Genomic DNA, 20412 nt, shown 5'->3' with positions numbered 1-20412 from the left:
TCTTTCTCCCCACTTTTCTTGGAAAACACGATTTTCCTCAGATACCTTTCTCTTTCTCATGCTGACATCCACAGAGGGCTGTGCTCATATGTTACCCGCTCTATCGAAATCAGTCGGAAGTCGCAACGGCTCATTTCAAGATAAAAGTGGATTTGTGTAAACAAATTGTTGTTCGGGTGTTTTGTTTGATTTTAAATAAAGTCTTGGCTTTCAGAATATGAAACTTGTATTGCCAACATTACACGATAAATACATGTTTGAAGCTTGTAAAGGGAAGATGACAGCTCTCACTCGCAACTCTGCTCTTCCACAGCGCCGCCTCCCCTCCCTCCCGCTGAAATTATGAATGCAAGGCGTATAGTAATCATAGATAACACGGCAGGGTCCGTTACAGTTTGTTTTCATCTGATTTCAAATAAACAAAGTCTTGGCTTTTAGAATATTAAACTCGTTTTGCCAAATTCAGATGATAAATACAACTTTGAAGCAGCGGCGCCGGATTCATTTCAGAAGTGGGGGGGGGCAAAAAGTGCGTGTGTGTCATACTTGCCAACCCTCCCGATTTTCGCGGGAGATTCCCGATTTCATTGCCCTCTCCCGGTTTCCTCCCGGGTCATATTTATCCCGCATTTCTCCCGATTTCTGACTAAATCTGATTTGTGAGTCACGACCTGTTTCATTCTAACATAACGTTCCAAATGTTACTGTTTCCACTCGGACTTCAATACAGCTACACCATTGTTTGGTTTCCATGGTAACGCGTCTCTTTAGTATCGCACGCAACTGAAAGTCAGAGAGGGTCTTCAGGAGGAAGATAGTCACAGAAAACAGAACAAGAATGAACAACTCGACCCTCTGCTCACTCCTTTCCTCTAAATTAAACTATACAGGACCAGCCCACACACATGACAGCGCAGTTGCTCCATCATTCCATCTCTTCTTTGTTCCTGCTCAATACGCTCTTGTTTGACAAGCTGAATGTTGACTGGTGTTTGACTGAAGTAAGTGCACTTTTTTTGGAACACACTCTCTGTGAAAAGTTCCAGTTATTAACTCCGGTATTTACAAAGCTGTCATCTCCACATTTGGAGAAAGTTACAAGCCGTTTGACGGCAGAAAATCTGCATATTTCACAGAAGTTGTTGTTATCACTTGCTCAGTGTAATTTCATTTGACCAAATGTCTTTACATATACATTTAAAAGATTTGATTATTATCCACTTTTTTGTTTTATGTCCTTTTATTTAAAACATTCTTTGAGACTTCATCTTCTGGTTCAAATTTCAATAAATGTAATTTGTATAATCACTCTTTTGTCTTTATTCTACATGGACATGTTAGAGATTCCATTCAAATATGTTGATTATTCATATCTTCCTCAGGCTAGGAATAGTATGTCGAGTTTTTAATGCTAAATATATCATGTTCTCACAGGATATAGAATGAGACAACACAGTTTGTATCCATTGTGTGTGAATGCTTCTCTTCAGACCAACATAGTAAGATGTGAGCATGTTCCTATGCAACCTAGGTCTGCTCTGTTTAAAAAAAGCAAATCTGCCACTTTTATATTGTAGAATTTGTTTAAAATTAAAGCAGTCTTTAATTGTTTGTCCTAAACATAGCAATAAATGCTTTTGAAATGTAACATGTCTTTGAAAAAATGATAGTATACAGTTTATATTGTGTATCACCTTTAACTTGAAAATACATAGATGTGGTTTTTTTATCTATAAAATAAATAAATAGACAGACACTTTATCAATCCCAAATTGGGAAATTAATTAACAGCAGCAGTGTGTTCGGGTATTGGAATAAAGTATAAACTACACAACACAAGTATAATGCACAGCAATCCATAAGATAAGTCCGATATGTTCATGAAAACTCCCCAGGAGACACCGACACTAACGTGCCCGAGTGGACTCCGGAGTTTGCTGCATGAGTTGCACTGTATGATCTGTGGTGTAGTGGGCTGTCACTCAAAAACTGAGTAGCCAATGGGGACGCAGCCCTGAAAGTCTCTTCTCTTAAATGCGTAGTTTTGCTTTATTCTGAGAAAGTGTTGCTTTATCTTTATGAAACAAAACTAATCCCATATACACACAGCAGGGAGAGATGCAAATATCATGGAGAAAATATATCACAAGAATCTCAATCTTGAGCAAAAAAATAAAAAAATAACCCGGTATTTCTACTAATGGAAAGTAGGTCTGCACACCTAGTCAAACTTTTGTCAAACACAAGTGTGACCAGTTGAAAAATCATGCAGAAGTTGTTATTTTGTTCATAAATGTCTTTTGAAATTGGCCAAAAACTGGAGGTCGCATAGAATTTATAATATCTTTGTTTCCAAAGTGTTTTTCGTGCAAGATGACCATGAGTCAATGTTATGTCTTGGATTGGCTTTGATTATTTTCTTTATTGCAATCAGTTCATATAACCTTGTCATACAGTATACAGAAATCTCAATACCTTATACACACTTTACTCTGCTTTCATAAAAGTACACAAGGCACTGACTTATGCCATAAGTCCCATTCCTTAAAAACCTCTTAAGCCCCACGGACCCTGTTCCGGGTCCGAAATCACGTCATTTGCAGGAAACAACGTCTAAGGAACCTTAATATTTAATAAACTATCAATATTTTATATCCATATAACGGGGAAAAACTCATTTAACTGATTTTTTTCATTTTTCAAAAAAAAACACACAATGCTAACAGTGACCCTCTGAATTAGCCCCGAGCGGAAAATGCTAACCTATTACTGCACCGAAAATCACTCCTAGCTCCCTTATTACTTATCCTAGCTGCACATCCAACACATCATTTATGATCGTAAAGACACAGAATCTAACGGTGCCCACCTCAACACTGAAAGATACAAACTTGCGACGTTATCAACAAAAACGTACATCAAAACATGTGGCACTAGGTAGCCTAAAACGCTAACATGGCTTACCTAGGTCTTTGTCTGGTCAACACTGGTCTTCAATGGCATTAAAACGATAACAACGATGCTGTAGTTAATCCATAGGTTAATATCCAATGTGACTGTGTCCCCTTTGAAATGTTCTGATAATCTATAAGCAATAAAACTCAGTGCATGACATTAAGGATTTTGGGAGATGGCCCTGTGGGCCATCTAAGCTAATTTACAGATGGCCCTGAGCCCAATAGAGATTGCCCTGAAAAATGCGCACGGACGAAGGGTTTGGGGGGCCTCCCCCTAGAACATTTAGGTTGTTGCAGGTCTTAGATGCTGTCTGGTGCATTCTCTAGACTGAATTATAAGATGAACCACCACAATATTATATTGTACAATTTCAATTTTATTTTTTAATTTCACTTGTTTGTTTGTTCTTGTTTGTGTTTGCTCGCTTGCATGCCCTGCATAGCTTTAAGAAATACTTAAGTTGTTGGTCAAGACACTTTCCATCTGATGAAGGCAAATGCCTTCCCAGATGTAAAAAAAGTAGAAAACATTACATTCAGTTATAACTGCCAAAACAAACATTATTTACACTATTATGGCCCCTGTTAAAAATGTTTGTAATGTTATCTAAATTGGTCGAACGAATGCCTCCTCATCCGGAAGCTGACCGAGCAGCAGTCGAGAGGAGCCGAGCGCATCCGCGAAGCACACAAAATGGCGACGTCAGAGTTCCCGTTAGCCGGCAAATCTAAATCTCTTCGGTCAAAATAATTTCCCTTTAGCGCAATACCGCTTCAGTTGCGCCACTTATGTGACAGACAAGAAGAGTATGTGACAGACAAGAATAGTCAATTCTAATGTCTAACACTTAATGTGGAAAAAGAGATGTCCTGTATCGGTTGATTGTGCGTTGATCTGTTGGTAATGCCTCGGGGTTCCGGTGGGCATGTAAACAAATGCATAATGCTGCGCTATACTTTGTGGCCTCACCCGGTTGCATAGCGACACTTATTGTTTAGGTCTCTTTTAATAAGCAGGTAGTCATATCATTAGCTAGAACTAGCTGGATCTGATCGATATGGACATAAACGCGAGTGAAGTCTAATCTGACGGGAGAGAGAGATCAGCTGCTGCTGACGAGTCGACACGCAGCTCTGCATGATCACATGCAGCGGTGAGCGGACAAAACACACACTTTAGGTTAGAATATCACACGTAGCTATTTTAATTACCTCTCAAACTACCTAAACTAGTTATAGATACGTTTAGTTTTACTGTCGGGTCTCTCATTACTGGATCCGCGAGCTGCATGATACTGGCATAATAGATTGCCCGATCGGGCAACCAGCAGGTGAGGCTTCATTGCCCGAGCTAAATACTAGATGGCCCCGGGCCATCGGGCAGTCCTTAATGTCGAGCCCTGAAACTGCAATTCCGTTTTTCAAATATCAGAGCAGGGAGATCCTACACTCTGAAGCAAGATTGCAGGCGAGGCTGCAATTCATTATTGCGGAGGCCTACTTCCACCTGTCGTGTACGGCTGTGCTGAGGTTTTTTCCCCCGGAGACGTCGCGAAGAGACGGAGCGGCTCCACCTGTTGCTGCCTGCGATCTGCGGTCTACGGAGGCCTGCTCCCACCTGTAGAGTACGGCTGTACTGGAGAGGTTTTTACCCCGGGTCGTCGCGGAGAGAACGGAGTGGATCCACGCTTTGGGCTTGGCCTGCTTCCACCAGGCGTGTGCTGCTGTGCGGAGGAGGATTTTACCACCGCTGGGGCCTGCTTTCCAGCTGTCCTGGTTCTGCTGTTGCAGAGGCCTGCTTTCACCCCGGGATACCACGGAGGGACCGGAGCGCTTCCACGCTGCTGCTTTCGCCTTTCCTTTGCTGCTGTGCTGATTTGCTCCAGGAATATCGCGGATACTGTGTGCTGGTCTGGGAAAATGGCCCATATCGGGATTCTGCTGTGCCTGTTAACTGTTTTGGACTATGAGAAGATCTCTAGTCATTCTGAAAAGTCTACTGGATTCAGGTCTGTTCTGCCACCCGCAGTGGGCATCCCCTGCAAAGGTTCGGATGTGTTGCACAAATAATTACCGGTTGCCTTGTCACAGACAATCTGCTCGACAAAATATGTTTGTCTTTTTTGTTTTCCTGCGATGATGGTTCTTCAGGACTGCTTCTTAAGCTCAAATCACACTCTCGCAGACTTTTCCGATGTTTCTAAAGTAGGTGTGTTGATTAAGAGGAAAAGATGCCTGGTTTTTTTGTTGCTATTACTGTCAGGAAATGTACAACCTAACCCTGGACCGCCCAGTAGTAGTAGTCAGATCGCTACTCCTGCTGATTTGAAAGCTAGGTCTGGGTTGTGTTTCATCCATTTGAATGTGCGCAGTCTGTTAGGTAAACTAGATTTTATCCGCATTTGGGCGAGCTTGACTGACGCTGACGTCATTGTTTTATCAGAAACATGGCTAAATAAATCTATTTAGGCCTCTGACATTGCCTTAAATGGTTATAATGTGTATCGTGGCGAGGGCCGTTGACGGCCGGCCGGCCCTTTCAAAAAAATTGTTTAACGTCATAATTTAAGTTTCACTGACGGCCGACAGAGGGCGACAGCGGCCGCTAATGCAGTTGTGTGGTTCTTATCTGTCAAATAAGAAAAAAGACCGGCCACAGGAAGAGAAGGGATTAGACGCCGCGGCAGACAGGGAGAATAAAAAAACATGGATAAAAATCAAAGAAAACAAAAAGAAAAAGGTGGGGCGAGAAGGCAAGAGAAATAAAGGTGAAGTCACTCGCAGGTGAAGCATATAAATGTCGCAAATTGACAGACCTTTTTGGCAGCAGCGCTGCTACAAGCACTATCAGCAGCAGCTTAGAACAAGTGCAAGATGATGAAGAGAATGATGAGGGCGCGAGTTCAGATATACAGCCAGCCTCCTGCGTTCATGATGAGGGACAGAGTTGAGCTGCTGGAAGAACCAGCTCAACTGGCACGTATACAAGTGCAGGGCAAGAGCAAGAGGTGGGTGAGAATTATCCCTTGAACTCAGTGGATAACTCCTGGAGGCCAAGGGAAGCCAGGCTTCCCCTGTTTTTTTGCATTGTAGTTATAATTTTAATAAATAAATAAAAACACTTCGTTTAGTTTCGGTAATTATTCTGCCGGCCCGTCTCTCCCCCATTCTCATTGAGTATTTTACAAAGAGTGAAACAGCGCCCCTCTAGATGTTATGGTGAAACAGTAGATTGCACTCTCTGTTGCGAGAGGAGGCCAGCTGAAATTGGCTTCCCTTGGTGAAAGAAAATTGAGGGATTGACCAATCAGATGAGGCTCACGTCATGCCTCACAATCCATCAAATTGCATCAACTTCAGTTCGTACTGTAACTGTCATCAACTGCCCTTAAAAAGTAGGCAAGCAAACTGAAGCAAGTGCAATTATGGAGGGTGGAGATTTGGAGTATTTCATCAAAAATAATTTTACTAAACTTCCGCTACAGCAGCAACTACAAATGAAATCTGATGACAGGCCAATGATCAAACTGGAGCTGTGTACAGAGAGGAAAAAAGGAGCGAATCAGACGTAAAACTTTAAATAATAAACAGCGGATTTCTAACATTTGACATTTCATGTGGCCGGACTGGGTCAGTTTCCAGGGCTGAATTTTAGTCCTAGTCCGCCCCTGGACCGGCCTAATAAAGGTGGTGGCGTTGCCATTTATGTTAAGAATAATTTCAGTGTATCCACATTAGTTTCCCAAATCTATCAGTAAGCAATTTGAATTTTTAGCCTTCAATATAGAAGTAGGCAAAGGGTCAACAGGTCATGGTGGTGGGACTGTTACAGACCTCCCTCAGCTGTCAAGGACTCCTTGTCTTCACTAGCAAATCTTTTATCACAACTAGACTACAAGGAAATAGTGCTACTTGGAGATTTTAACTGGGACTGGTTAACTGCAGTATCAGAGGATTTAAAAAACCTTTGTATCTCTTTGAATGTTACTCAGATTGTTGACAGTCCTACTCGCCCTAACATTAAGTCCCCTAATAAATCCTCCCTAATTGATCTCATTTTAACTAATGTTCCCCATAAATACTCATCTGTGGGAGCATGTGCTAATGATTTGAGTGATCACTGTGCTGTAGCCACAATTAGGGACACTAAGGTCCAAAAGGTTAAACCTCGTATTATCATTAAGAGAGACATAAAACATTTTGTGGAGCAGGGTTTTGTTCATGATCTGTTTGGGTTTGATTGGGGAAAAATCGATCTGTGTGCTGATGTAGAAACTGCATGGTCTTATTTTTATCTTGGTTTTATGGAGATCATTGATAGACATGCACCCCTGCGTAAATTTAGAGTAAAGGGACGAGACTATCCTTGGTTTTCTGCTGAACTGTCCAGTCTCCTTCATGAGAGAAACAAGGCCTGGGCAAAGGCTAGGAAATCAGGCTCAGAGGTAGAATGGCTGTGTTTTAGGCAGCTAAGGAATAGCTTCACTTCAAATGTCAAAAGTGCTAAGTCGAAGTATTATCTGTCAGTTACCACAGAAAACCTGAATAATCCTAGGAAATTTTGGAAAGCCATAAAATCGATATCCACCGGTGAGATCCGTAATGAGCTACCTCCTTGCCTTACCACAGCATCTGGCTCTATATCGGACAGGGCTACCATGTTAAATTGCTTTAATAAGCATTTTGTGTCCTGTGGCTCTCTGTTTGATTCTGTGACTAACTCTGCTTCTGTGAACACCTCAATCCGTGACTCTGAACAATGTGGTCTGGAAAACTTTCAGTTTTACTCCTTTTACTGTTGATGTTGTTCGTGAAGCATTAAGTTAGATCCTAAGAAACCGGCTGGCCCGGACAACGTAGAACCTTTCTTTTTAAAGATAGCTGCAGATTTTATTGCTCTTCCTCTCACTTCTCTTTTTAACCTCTCCCTCAGCACAAACACAATTCCAAAAGTATGGAAGTCAGTGTATGTCTTGCCTTTACTAAAAGGAGGGGAGGCCACCTTATTAAACAACTATAGGCCAATCTCTAAATTGTCAGTTCTGGCGAAGGTGCTCGAACGCCTAGTGAGTGAACAAGTAAAGGAGTTTTTATGTACAAATAAGTCAGGCTTCAGAAAGCAACATAGCACCATCACTGCGACAATGAAAGTGGTGAATGACATTACGAGTATTTAAGATATTAAGCAGAGTTGTGCAGCTCTATTTATTGACCTTTCCAAAGCGTTTGACACCGTTGATCATCGCATTTTGAAGCAGAGGCTGGTCAGTATTGGCATATCCAGCCATACAGTGGGTGGTTTGTGAACTACCTCTCTGAAAGGTCCCAATGTGTTCATTTTGATGGGCTGTCTTCTGAGTGGTTAAACATTGCTAATGGTGTTCCTCAAGGTTCTGTTTTAGGTCCACTTTTATTCTCCATCTACATCAACAGTTTAGATGAAAATGTGAATGAAGCTACTTTACATTTGTATGCGGACGATACCGCTATGTACTGTGCAGGTCCCTCCATTCAGGAGGCTGGTGTTAAATTACAGGCTGTTTTTAACATTATTTAGACTCAGCTTGCTGAACTTAAGCTTCTTTTAAATGTTGATAAAACCAAGGTAATGCTATTTTCAAAAGCTAAAAAGACACCAGAGCCTGTTTTAGATATTGTTACTATGCAAGGACAAGTACTCAAAGTGGTTACCTGTTATAAATACCTTGGTATCTGGCTTGATGATTGTCTCACTTATAAACTTCATGTCAATAACCTGCTTAAAAAGCTGAGGGTTAGGCTAGGTTTCTTTTTCAGAAACAAGTCCTGTTTCTCACTTGAGGCCAGGAAAAGGCTCTGTGACCTTTGACCTGTGCTGGACTATGGTGATTTGATCTATATGAATGCACCTGCCTATTGCCTGAACAAGTTAGATGCCGCCTATCACAGCACACTGAGATTTGTCACAAATTGTAAAGCACTTACTCATCACTGTACCCTGTATGCCGAGGCAGGTTTGCCATCACTTACTGTACGGAGGCTCAGTCATTGGTACACATTTATAAAGCTTTGTTGGGTAAACTCCCGTATTATATCTGCTCTCTGATAACACAGAGTTGCAAGCAGCTATTGTCTGAGATCGCATGATGTATTATTGTTAGATGTGCCAATAGCAAGGACTGTCTTAGGTAAGACAGCTTTTATGTGCGCAGCTCCACTTGCTTGGAACAGTCTTCAGCAAGAATTGAAATCTCATTCCTCGGCATGTTTTTAAAGCAAGGCTAAATGGAATGCTCGTTGATACTATGGGCACTTGTAAATGTCTATAACTATGTAAATGTATCTTGTAAATATAATGTATGATGTCCTTTATTGTTTTATGTTTCATGTGGAACCTATATGCTGCAGGTCTCCCCTTGAAAAAGAGATCTATGATCTCAATGGGACCAATCACGTTAAATAAAAGTTTGAAATTAAATGAAATGAATGCGCAGAGACGCCACCTTTTTCTTTTAACATGAGTGTGTGTGGGACGATTTTCCTTGGATTCTATTGGCTCTAACGGTCAGAAAGAGATGTCACATGTCAAGGGGGACCAGAGATAAGGAACATCCACCCAAATGGCCCCAGAATAGTTTTGTTTTGCTAAATCTGTCTAAAAAGGTCAAATATCACTTGTTTTGCATCAATCTTGATACAGGGTACTTATTATATGTTGTACTTTGGATTCCTAAAGCTTTTAGTCTACTAACCCATCATCCAAGGTTAGTTTTCACTATAAGTACAAAATATCTTTTGGACGGACACTATAATTTACAGTTTTTTACCATGTTCAATCTGAATTTTCTTTAAAATAAAAAAAGTCTATATTGATTCTGACTTTTCTACATCCAACTCACAGGTTTATCATTACTTTGAGAAAAGAGATTATTAATTTAACCCTTTTAGAAGGGAAGATAAGGTCATTTGTTCTGGGAATGTCATTTTCGAGCCTGAAACCTGAAAAACAGGCTTGGGGCTTAACAGGTTAAGTTATTTAAGAAATTAAGAGTTTCCCTTTAAATGAAAGGCCTTTTCTTGCAAATAAAGTTAAGCCTGATTGCTGCTAAAGTGCATTGTGTCTGGCCTGCTGCTGAAAGTGATTGTTCTCTCAGAGTCAAAGACAGTTGAGGAGAAACCGTGGACGACAGCGTTCCCCGGGGATCTGTTTCAGCGCCATATGCTCCTCTCCACCGTTGAATCACTCTCACGCCAACTGGTGCGTCGCACTGACCTCTGACCTCAGAATTCATATGCACGGTCACAAACGCGCAGCTGATGCTTTTGAACCTCCCTCCCTCCGGTCTGTTTATTTTTCTTTCTCTTTTTTCCCCCACTTTATCTAAATCTGGAAACTTGGTCAGCCTGTCATCTGTCGTTTTCAGTTAGCTGCTTTTTGGTCCGATTGGAGGGAGGTATTCCCACATTCATTAACTCTGGTTTGTACATATATCCTACCAAAAATGCACCTTTTCATGCATTATTATCATGCCACTGGAATCAGATAATTAATATAAGTTTTCTTTTTGCAGCAATGGCTCTGTCTTTCTCAGCCTTGCTTTGGAATTTCTTATACTGTACATAACGTTTATCATTATTACCATACAGTACAATAGATCAACAATAAGCGTGACTGAAACACATTAACAGCACAACACATCAAGGTAACAACCCTTAAATGTATACATGAACAACACGAACGTTCACTCTCACTCTCTTTAATTTTTCTTTCTTTTTGTATTTGTGCTTGTTTGAGTTCCTGATGGTATTGATGTGTAGCAGGGAAACTGCAGTTTTGATTTACTACATCTTATGAGTGTTATAGGTTAAAGCTTTCAGTAATGTGTGCGTCTGATTTGACAGAAAGTCGGGAGTGGCAGTAATTTCATTTAGCTGAAGGTCCTTGCAATGAACATCCACACCCATCCACCCACCTGAGTCCTTATTCCCAAACACACACACTATAGGGTGTACACGCTACAGAGCAACCTAAAATTACCTTTGTGTTTGGGGAATGAGTTGAAGTTTAAATCTGAATCATTGATTGATAGATGTTCCCCCTGTAATACAATTGTTCATTCAACAATGGAATGATTATGCAATTAATGTTTTACCTGCAAATATGCTAATATTAATAATCTAACGAATACATCTTGAAATAAAAACACAAATTTACACACAAATTATAAATAAAAATAAATTCCTTCCCTCGTTTTACTCTGGATAATTCTCGTGTGTGTGGGTGTGTGTGTGGGGGGGGTGGGTGTATGTGTGTTGTAGCAGGGGTACAAATACAAAAATGCAAGTTATCAAACTACTAAATATATCGTTCAACATGTGACACCCACTTCATTATTTGTGTAATGTGTGGTTTTATCTACACAGAACAATATGAAGGAGTGATTGATCAGCAATGCTAGAAATGTGTGTGTGTGTGTGTGTGTGTGTGTGTGTGTGTGTGTGGTGTGTGTGTGTGTGTGTGGTGTGTGTGTGTGTGTGTGGTGTGTGTGTGTCTCTTTGAAGGAGGCAGCCTGTGTATCTCTTTGTGTCGTCTGTCAGCTGTGTGTTTGACGCTCCTCTGTCGAATGTCCTCGGCTTTGATCATGGTTTCTCCTCCGCTCACATTTCAATGTTTTCACACCGACGTTCACACCCAGTCTGAGAACACCAGAGAAGTTCTCTGATCTTTCACTAGAGTCAAAGTAGTAAAACCTCAGTGTAGAAATACTCTGGCATTCAAAATACAAGTACAAAGGTATTATATTGTAAAATAACACCGTACAATATCCACTTCACCGTCATCTGGCTGCTATTTTATTTTTAAGCGCATATTGTACGGTGTTATTTTACAATATAATACCTTTGTACTTGTATTTTGAATGCCAGAGTATTTCTACACTGAGGTTTTACTACTTTGACTCTAGTAAAAGATCAAGGAACTTCTCTGGTGTTCTCAGACTGGGTGTGAACGTAATATGTAATCATTCCTTAGTATATCATTTTTCTAATAAAATGAACCAGGAAAGTCAAATAAATTAAATGGCACTATTTCTTCCTAATTGTTGTGGAGTCGAATTCATAAAATGGAAATACTCAAGTAAAGTACCTAAAAAGTGTACCTAAGTAGAGTAATGGTGTAAATACACTTAGTTATTTCCAACACTGGTGAACACCGTATCTCCTCCCAGGTGGGTTCCTTATTTCTTTAGGATTTAAGGATCATTTGACAAAGATTTATTTGATTTTCACCAAATATTAGACAACTAGGATATGTTGTGGAAAATGAGAGGAAACCTATTTTTCTGGATGGGTTTCTTTGTCATTTTATATCAGAGAGTATGGGTCCCTGTCTTTGCAGCTGCTTAAGTACAATACTTTAGTACATGTATTTAGTTACTTTCTACTACTGGTGAAGTACAACTTATTTTTCTTAGATGGTTTATGTTGCACCACCAGACACCAAAGCAAATTATACTTGTATGTGTAAACTGGCAATAAACCTGATTCTGTTTCTACCTAAGGCCCCGTCCACACGGAGACAAAACAGGTGTTATCCGCTATAGTTCTTTATCGTATGGACGGTTCTTCCACACGAGGCCGTACAGAACCGCGTAACGGATCCCTCAAACGATAACGCATCCCAAAGTGGGAAGGTTTGGTAACGTAACGCTTGCGGCACCGTGTGTACGCCCTAAACGGTCATAGCCCCGCCTCTCCCCACCTCTCCTGCTCACCCCCGCGTTATTGCTGATGCATTTCGCCAACAATAATGGCGGATCACAGGGTTGCGTTCGTGCTCCAGACGGCGCTACTGACCATGCTACAGATGTTAGTGCAAAATCTACAGCTCCTCTACCACAACCATCAGCAACAAGTGGACATGGAGAAATACATGAACTACATGTTGCTAATCCACCGCGGAGAATAAACAGAAGGGCAACCGGCAACCATGGCAACCATGCTTGGGGGGTCTTCTTCACTGCTTTTGGTGTATTTTGTGGCGGAAGTACAGCGCCACTTACAGGCCCGGCATATGTACTACAGCGTCTCCAGCGAGTCGAGCGGTCTCGTGTGGCCGGGGCCTAAATCCTCCTCTAGCTTCTCTCTGGGTTTCTTAACTATTCCTTCAAGATTAAAGGATCATTCGACAAATCAACAACTAAATGTGTGATTTTCACCAAATATTAAATGCAGCCCATCGGCATTGGATATGTTGTGAAGCGAAAGATTGGATTTCTTTCTCCCTCTCCTTTTTTATCAGGAAGTGAGGGTCTTTGCAGCTGCTGACAGGATCTCACAGGCCTTTGTTAATGTGCTCGTTGTTCCTGAGGTGAGACTGAAGTCACTCTGAAGAGGTGCGACTCTTTCATGGTTCCTCCTTCAAGGAACAAATCCAGGAGAGGAAGGTGTTAAAAGAAAGAGGAGAGACTTTCTTCAGTGTCTAAATTGATTATATGGACTTTTAGCGTTTGGTTGGTAGGCAAAGGAGTTAAATCTGCACAAAGCCATGCAACTCCCACTTAAAAATTAAGGAGTAAGGCAAGATCATGATACGGAGGACATTTTAAGACTATTTAAAGCACCACCAACATGTTAAAAATGTAAACTTAAAATCCCTTTCCAATTGGGACTACTTGTGGACACAGATAGTGCTTTATCTCATAACAAATCAAACATATTGACAAAAGACCAAAACATTCGATTACACCCTTTGAATCAGTTGATGCTTTTTACGTCTACTTTATCTTTCACATTTTGTTTTACTTGAATAAAACAATAGATTGTACTCTAATGAATAAACTCTTATAAGTTATTTTACTTGGACAACAGATAGTGAGAGATGCTGTTCGTCTCTTTGCTGTACGCCACATAAGTTGCTGTTTAAAGATAATTAAATGGGCACAAAATGAATCTTAATCTTTGTTTTGTCTTCCCATCAACTGGGCACATGGTTTTTACTATGGAGCATATACTTTAAATAATCACCAACATTTCAGTTTTACTTTTAAAAGACGTCATGTACAGACATTTAAACCCAATGTTTGAGTAAAAAAATCGTATTTATTTTTACTATTGTTAAGATCAGGCGACCATGTCATGCTTTTATCTTCTATTTACTAGATGCTATAAATAAAACACTTAATTGAAGTAGTGATCGTACTTTCTTTTTTAAGTCTTCCTACATAAAAAACATTTCTAAAGGTCCCTACATACCAAGCCGATTTGGGCGTCGTTAGATTGGTGTGTCTTGGGCCGTTTCTCAATCGCGAGTGCACAAGCTGCAGAGCAACTATTCAAGTATACTACGTCATAGAGTGGCGCAGAATTGCTGGGCATTTAAACAGTCCTTCGGCGCCACTCGATGACGTAGTATACTTGAAATAGTTGCTCTGCAGCAGTTTTACTCGCGGCCTTGGTGTGTACCGCACCGTCGTGTCTTTTCGGCCGTGCCGACACCTTCCGCCACCGATTCGACATGTTGAATCCGGAGGGCCGCGGCCAAAGAAATCACTCTGATTGGCCTGTTCAGCTAGCGAATCAGTGCATGAGGAGCGAAACGGAAGTGAGGGACCGAAACAAACTATTAAGAAGGCAAATCTGAGCTTTCATTTAACTCCAGCTCTCGACTCAGGTTCGGGAAAGCCCCGTAAGCTTCTCGCTGTAGAGTGAAAATGGAACGCACAGCGCTATTTGTTGTTTGTCTTATATCACGCAGTCTGTTCTTCTTCTCTCGGTTATCACGCAGTCTGCTCTTCCGGTTGTGGCCTCTTTTGAATGACTGAATACCACACTACCGCCGCCTGCTGGTAGGAGAGTTATTGCCACTCACGCATGCACAGTTCGTACGTGCTTCTTGGCCGTCGGCTGAAGTCTTTGTGGTGTGTTCCAGTGCGACACATGGCCAAGACGCAGACACGTGAGGCGACGTGAGGCGACGTTCCGTCGGGAATGTGTTCTTTGGGTGTCAGTTTGGTGTGTAAGGACCTTTGACAGGACACATTGACCAGAGGACAACAGGAAGGACAAGTCACTCACTTAACAGACATTAACCTGGTGTCCTTTAAAAAAGAATCACTTAATAAATATAGATTCCAATATTTTATACCAACTTTGAGAACATATTATTTGCCCTCATACATTGAGTCAAGTCAGCTTTTCACTTACATTATTTTATTTATCAAATTCAGACATTTTACTGGCATTTCTACACATCGTTACAACATAAAGTGGTCATTCTGAAGGAGGCTACTGGTCCGATAAACTACAGGCCTTTATGAAATACAATAGAAATATTTATATTAATCAGAGTCATTGCCAAATTTCTCGGTTTCTACAAGAGCTTTTCTCCACATACAAATCCTATATACAGTTACAAAAAGAAAGAAAGTGTGATCTGTTCCTCGTCTGTCCTTTGCCGGCTTATAAGTGAATGTTTCATCCTTTTTCAGGTGTGAGGAAAAGTCACAACATACTGAAAAGGAAAGAGAGGGGGTGTACGTCCAGGAAAGACCCCTGTATTGAGATAAAGGGAACCCCTTCGTTTAACACTCAATACATCCCAAGATATCCAAAGCACTTAATAAGTGTTTTCTCTATTTCTACCTCACTGAGTGATTTCCTACATCTCCCAGAATGCAGTGGGATCGATTTACACGTGTCGTGTTCAATAGGGTGGTGCGATAATGACATATTTTTTAAAGCAAACCCGGAAGTTAGCACCCTAAGGGCTCCCTCGACAAAAAGCCAATAGGATTTTTCCATTGGATTTTGGTATATTGCAGAAAATATGATCTGTGGAAATAATGATACTTACACGTTTTGTTCAGCAGGATTTTCTCCACATACTAACACCACTTTTTAAGACACACAAAAGCGGACATTCAGCAGTATTTTATGTCGTAGAACAAAACGTGAAAATCTCTTCAGCTTGTTTTAACCACAGACCTCATTTCAGTCTAGTTACCAAAAACCAATCAAAAAACCATTGACTTTAAACTGAGAGAACCGGAAGTGGTAAAATGCTGACTCATTCCCGGGTCTTTTTACTCATTCCTGCACCACTCTATAGTGGGAAAAAGATGGTTCCTCCACACAACGACAAATTGATCTCCAGGGGATCCAGAAGTTAGAAATCCATGTGTGTGGCCAGGGCTAATTGAGCCAAGAAATGCAAGATGCACCACCCAAAGAAATGTTTATGTTGAAGTGTTTTTATGTGGTAGGGTTGAATATTCCGGTCTCCCTAGTCAATCAAAAAACCATTGACTTTAAAATGAGAGAATGGGAAGTGGTAAATGCTGACTCATTTCCAGGTGTTAGGACTCATTCCTGCACCACCACAAAGATGGGTTTCAATGCATGTTTCAGCACCAAAGGAAATGTTATTTTGAAGTGTTTTCTGTGTGGTAGGGTTGAATATTCCGGTCTCAGCAGCTCCAACATATCCAAACCCCTACCAGGGTCTCCACATGGACCTCAGGTAGGTCACGGGGGTCTCGGGGCCTTCGCTGGAGCTCTGGTTCTGCTCGCTGTCGGTGTCGTCCAGGTCGGAGCACAGGTCCTCACTGGAGGTGGTGGACGGGGCGGGGGAGAGGGCGGAGGACGAGGAAATACTCTGTCCTCCGGGTGAGGCCAGCGAGGACGAACAGAGACTCTCATCGCCTCCGTGCCAAGAGCTGCTGCTGTTACTCCCAGAAGAAGCGTCCGTGATCAGATCCATCAGGACGTCCTGCAGGTGGTCCTCGTTCAGCGGCATGCACTCCAGCAGGTGGTTCAGGAGCTCCGCCGCCACCGTGGGGTCGATGCCGGGACACGTGGACACGAAGGTGTGGACCTCGTGCATGCACTGGATGTAGCCGGCAGCAAACCTCTCGCTGGCTTCCTGGGAGAGGGTGTCTGATTCTGTGGAGGAGAGGGGGGAAGAGTGTGAGTAGCTGTGGCTTACTTTTGTTTATTTGAGAAACAGTCAAGTCAAAGTTTCAGTTTGTGTGTACAGACAGAGAGATCGAAATACCGTTTCCCACAATCCCACAATCCCGAACACAAAAATACAAATATATATATAGAAATATGTATTATGTATATACCTATATATACACAATCAACAGACACACTTATACATATGCACACATTAAGACATAAATAAAAGCACGACAATCAATATATACAAAATAACAGTCACTTCAGAACTGTAAATGTGCGAGTTGTCCCTTGACTAATTGTAGTAAGGCCATTAAAACAAAACATAAAACACAACATACAAAAACAGATCAGGAGAAATGATTGAGCGTGTTAGGTGTTGTCTTGTAAAGTAGGACATTTCAGATAGACAGTAAACAACCCTAAAAAATATGACATTCTATAAGAATAGAATCGACCTATTGTTAAAATACCACAAACTATCCTGTATTCCCTCTAAATAAGTTGTAGCTGTCATGTGATACCATTGTTTGTATAAGTAAAAGTCTACTTGTGACGCTTCTGAATCAATTGCAAAGACATGATGCAACCAGCTTACTAAGAGCAATTTATTCCTGCTTTATTGAAATAACTTTTAAGCCATACGAATAAGCATGTCTAAGAATGCATTTACCTGGATGCTGTTATTTCCTGCTGCCATTGCAACCACTTAAATGTATCTTGCACCCCAGGTTAGTAACCCCTGTTCTAGGCTCCAGGTTTTATTTTAATAATATCAGTCTATAAGCAAAAGTATCCAGAAATTACACGACGAAGACATTTGAATTTGTTCTGCTTCTACTACGACCCCTAAAATGCATCATGTGACCTCTTAATGGGAACCTGACCCCAAGCTTAGTAACAGCAACCCTAGCTTCCAGGTTTTATTAAGATTTTAACCCCTAAAAAAGCAAAAGTATCCAGGAATTCAGTATTTCTGCTTCTCCTACACCCCCATGAAACTAATCTTGTGACCTCTTAATGGGGCCACAACCCCCATGTTTGTAACCACTGCTCTAGATGTTAAGGTCTGAAGATATCAGAGGATGCTTTTCAGAGTGTCAGATTGTAAGGCTTTAACAGAGCTGTGCAGACCTTGGCTTCGGTTCTTCAGCACCTCCTCCACCTTCTTCACCGTCATCTCCAGCACCTCTGCGTTCTCCGTCTTGGAATGAAGCTGTGTGGGAAACACAAACGTTAGAAACTCCATCAGAAAACCCTCCTCTGAACCTCGGCTCCAGGTGACCTCAGGTGAACTCACGTCTGAGTCCTCCAGCAGAGTGCGCAGCTCCTGCAGACTCTCGTTGATGCGAGCTCTCCTCTTCTTCTCCACCAGAGGCTTCCTGGTCTGAAAACACAATCGTCAGAAAGTGGGGAAATGTGGCTCAGTGGCCAGTGTGCTGGACTTCGAATCAGGGGATAGCAAGTTCGAGTCCCACTGCAGTCAGCATGTCGTTGTGTCCCTGAGACATTTCAACCTAAAGTGCTCCTGTGGAGATTGTCCACAGTATTGAGTATGTAAGTCGCTTTGGATAAAAGCGTCTAACAAGTGACATGTAATTTAATGTAATGTAATGTAATGTAATGGTAAAATGTACAGTAGTGCAGCAAAGAGGAACGTGCAGATATACGGCAACAATAAAACAAGTAGACCAGCATATCAAAGAAAGAGGTAAGATACAATACATCAAACACACAATACATAGCAGCATTAGGAAACTGAGCATATTAAAGTAAGTGAAAGTAGTAGTGATTAACTTAGTAAATTGTAAAAAAAAGTAATATTGGATTGAATAAGCTTTGAATATTTGGACTTAATCTATTTTAGGAATCAATAAATGTTATTGAGGTTAAATTATAACGTAAATGCACTACAGACGGTCACCTGTTTAACTAGAGCGTAAAGCCACATATGTCCAAACACTGGACAAATGATAACTTTAATCAATTGTAAGAAAAATGAAAGGTGTATAATGCACATAGCATTGGTATTTCTCATGTTCAGTATTGTGTGGTGTCGACACACTATGTGGATTCAATTAACTGAGAATCAATACACGTCATTGCCATTCAACTCATTGATTTACGGAGTTCATCAAGTGCATAAAGCAAAATGTGTCCATAGTGGTTGATTTTGAAGAGAAGTAGCAGACACAGCCAGCATTAATAATGACAAAAACAGTGATGGTTGCACAGCATTGTTATTTCTCAACAGTGTTGTTAAGTAAGAGCCATCAAAGACATACACTCACAGATTTGTATACGATATGTTGGATTGAATTAGCTGTTAGAATTATTACTCGTCTACCCAGTCATTCAAACTAGCTGCACCTTTACCAGCTTTGATAACACTTTAATTATCAATTATTATAACACATATATGTTATTCTGAAATGGACCAATCTGCACCATGACCATACTTTCACTTTTGTTCATTTAAGTATATTTCGATGATAATACTTTTCTACTTGTACTGTAACAGAGTATTCCTACACTCTGGTACTTCTACTTTCACTACCAGGTCTGAGTGAGTACTTCTTCCACCTCCTTGGCGTTAACCTCTCCAGTAAAAGCATTGCAGAGTTTCACCGGTGTAACAAGTGCTTAAATCCCAAGTGTCTCCAAATAGCGCCTGATCATTCCTTCATTAACCCGGGGTTTGGTACCTTTCTGTCGGCTTTCTGAATCCCATAGTAGGACTCCTCGTCTTCATCCATATCCAGTTCGGAGCTGCTGGGTCGAGCCGAGGGGGCCATGTTGGTCTGATCTGAGGCTCCTTGTTCCAGAGGAGCAGCTGGCAAACGGAACCGGTTAAAAAAAAAAATCGACAACAAGCTCTCAGGCAGAAGCGAAGCGCCCGGTGTTTATTGTGCAATCCTAGTGAGACGTGCTGCCGGCGCTGGGTGTCTGTTGTTAGTATTTATAGGGGCTTATTAACATGTGAATGGGGACTGAGCTGCACAACAGAGCGCGCGCGGTCGCAGCCAATCAGCGCGCGCTCCCTTTGTCTCCGGCCAGCCCCCGGCTCGCGCCCCCAGGGGCTCCTGGGCTTTAATCTCACAGGCTGTTGTGTCAAGGCAACGACCACTGCGTTTTTTTCTCTCTTCACATATCAACTGTGTGTTTCAAGTTTCAAGGCTTTTATTGTCATGTAGCTACAGTGTGGTTGTGACAATGAAAAGCTTAGGTCACAGGCTCCTCCAACAGTGCAACACAATAAAACAGATAACATATTATACAGGTAAATTAAATATTAAAACAGAATATAATAGAAAGCGCAGAATAGTCTATACAGTAATTGGAATATTGATGAGTTGCAAACAGATCAAATCAAATCAAGTTTTATTTATATAGCACATTTATAAACGATTTTTGGTGGAGCCAAAGTGCTGAACATATAATAAAAAATAGCCTACAGTAAAGACACTTTACAGTAAATACAACAGCACCGATTGTTCAGAATATCAGTATGAGAAAA

General features: G+C 41.2%; 1 protein-coding gene across 2 annotated transcripts; it reads right to left on the bottom strand.

The window, feature by feature from the left end:
• Window positions 1-15129: 15129 nt before the first annotated feature.
• Window positions 15130-19832, bottom strand: LOC117559778 (transcription cofactor HES-6-like). 2 transcript variants are annotated; one of them, XM_034236441.1, is made up of 4 exons: window positions 19601-19832; window positions 18196-18282; window positions 18030-18111; window positions 15130-16877 (listed from the first exon to the last, which is right to left on the bottom strand). In XM_034236441.1, exons 1-4 carry the CDS (start codon window positions 19688-19690, stop codon window positions 16429-16431), a joined length of 708 nt encoding a protein of 235 aa, XP_034092332.1. In that variant the 5' UTR covers window positions 19691-19832; the 3' UTR covers window positions 15130-16428. The 2 variants fall into 2 exon arrangements, with proteins under 2 accessions (XP_034092332.1, XP_034092331.1); XM_034236440.1 differs by having other exon boundaries at window positions 18030-18282.
• Between the last annotated feature and the right edge of the window lie 580 nt (window positions 19833-20412).

The sequence above is a fragment of the Gymnodraco acuticeps genome, unplaced genomic scaffold (assembly GCF_902827175.1).
Source record: "Gymnodraco acuticeps unplaced genomic scaffold, fGymAcu1.1, whole genome shotgun sequence".
In the NCBI taxonomy this organism is placed as follows: Eukaryota; Metazoa; Chordata; class Actinopteri; order Perciformes; family Bathydraconidae; genus Gymnodraco; species Gymnodraco acuticeps.
The sequence above is the reverse complement of the archived record's forward strand: the minus strand, read 5'-3'. Positions and strand labels throughout refer to the sequence as shown.

Excerpts from the sequence above, each read along its gene's own strand:
- LOC117559778 (XM_034236440.1), bottom strand. The coding sequence starts at position 19,690 with ATGGCCCCCTCGGCTCGACCCAGCAGCTCCGAACTGGATATGGATGAA. Across the intron at positions 18,283-19,600 it reads TTCAGAAAGCCGACAGAAAG|ACCAGGAAGCCTCTGGTGGA; the intron begins GTACCAAACCCC and ends TTGTGTTTTCAG. Across the intron at positions 16,878-18,029 it reads GCTGAAGAACCGAAGCCAAG|AATCAGACACCCTCTCCCAG; the intron begins GTCTGCACAGCT and ends TCTCCTCCACAG.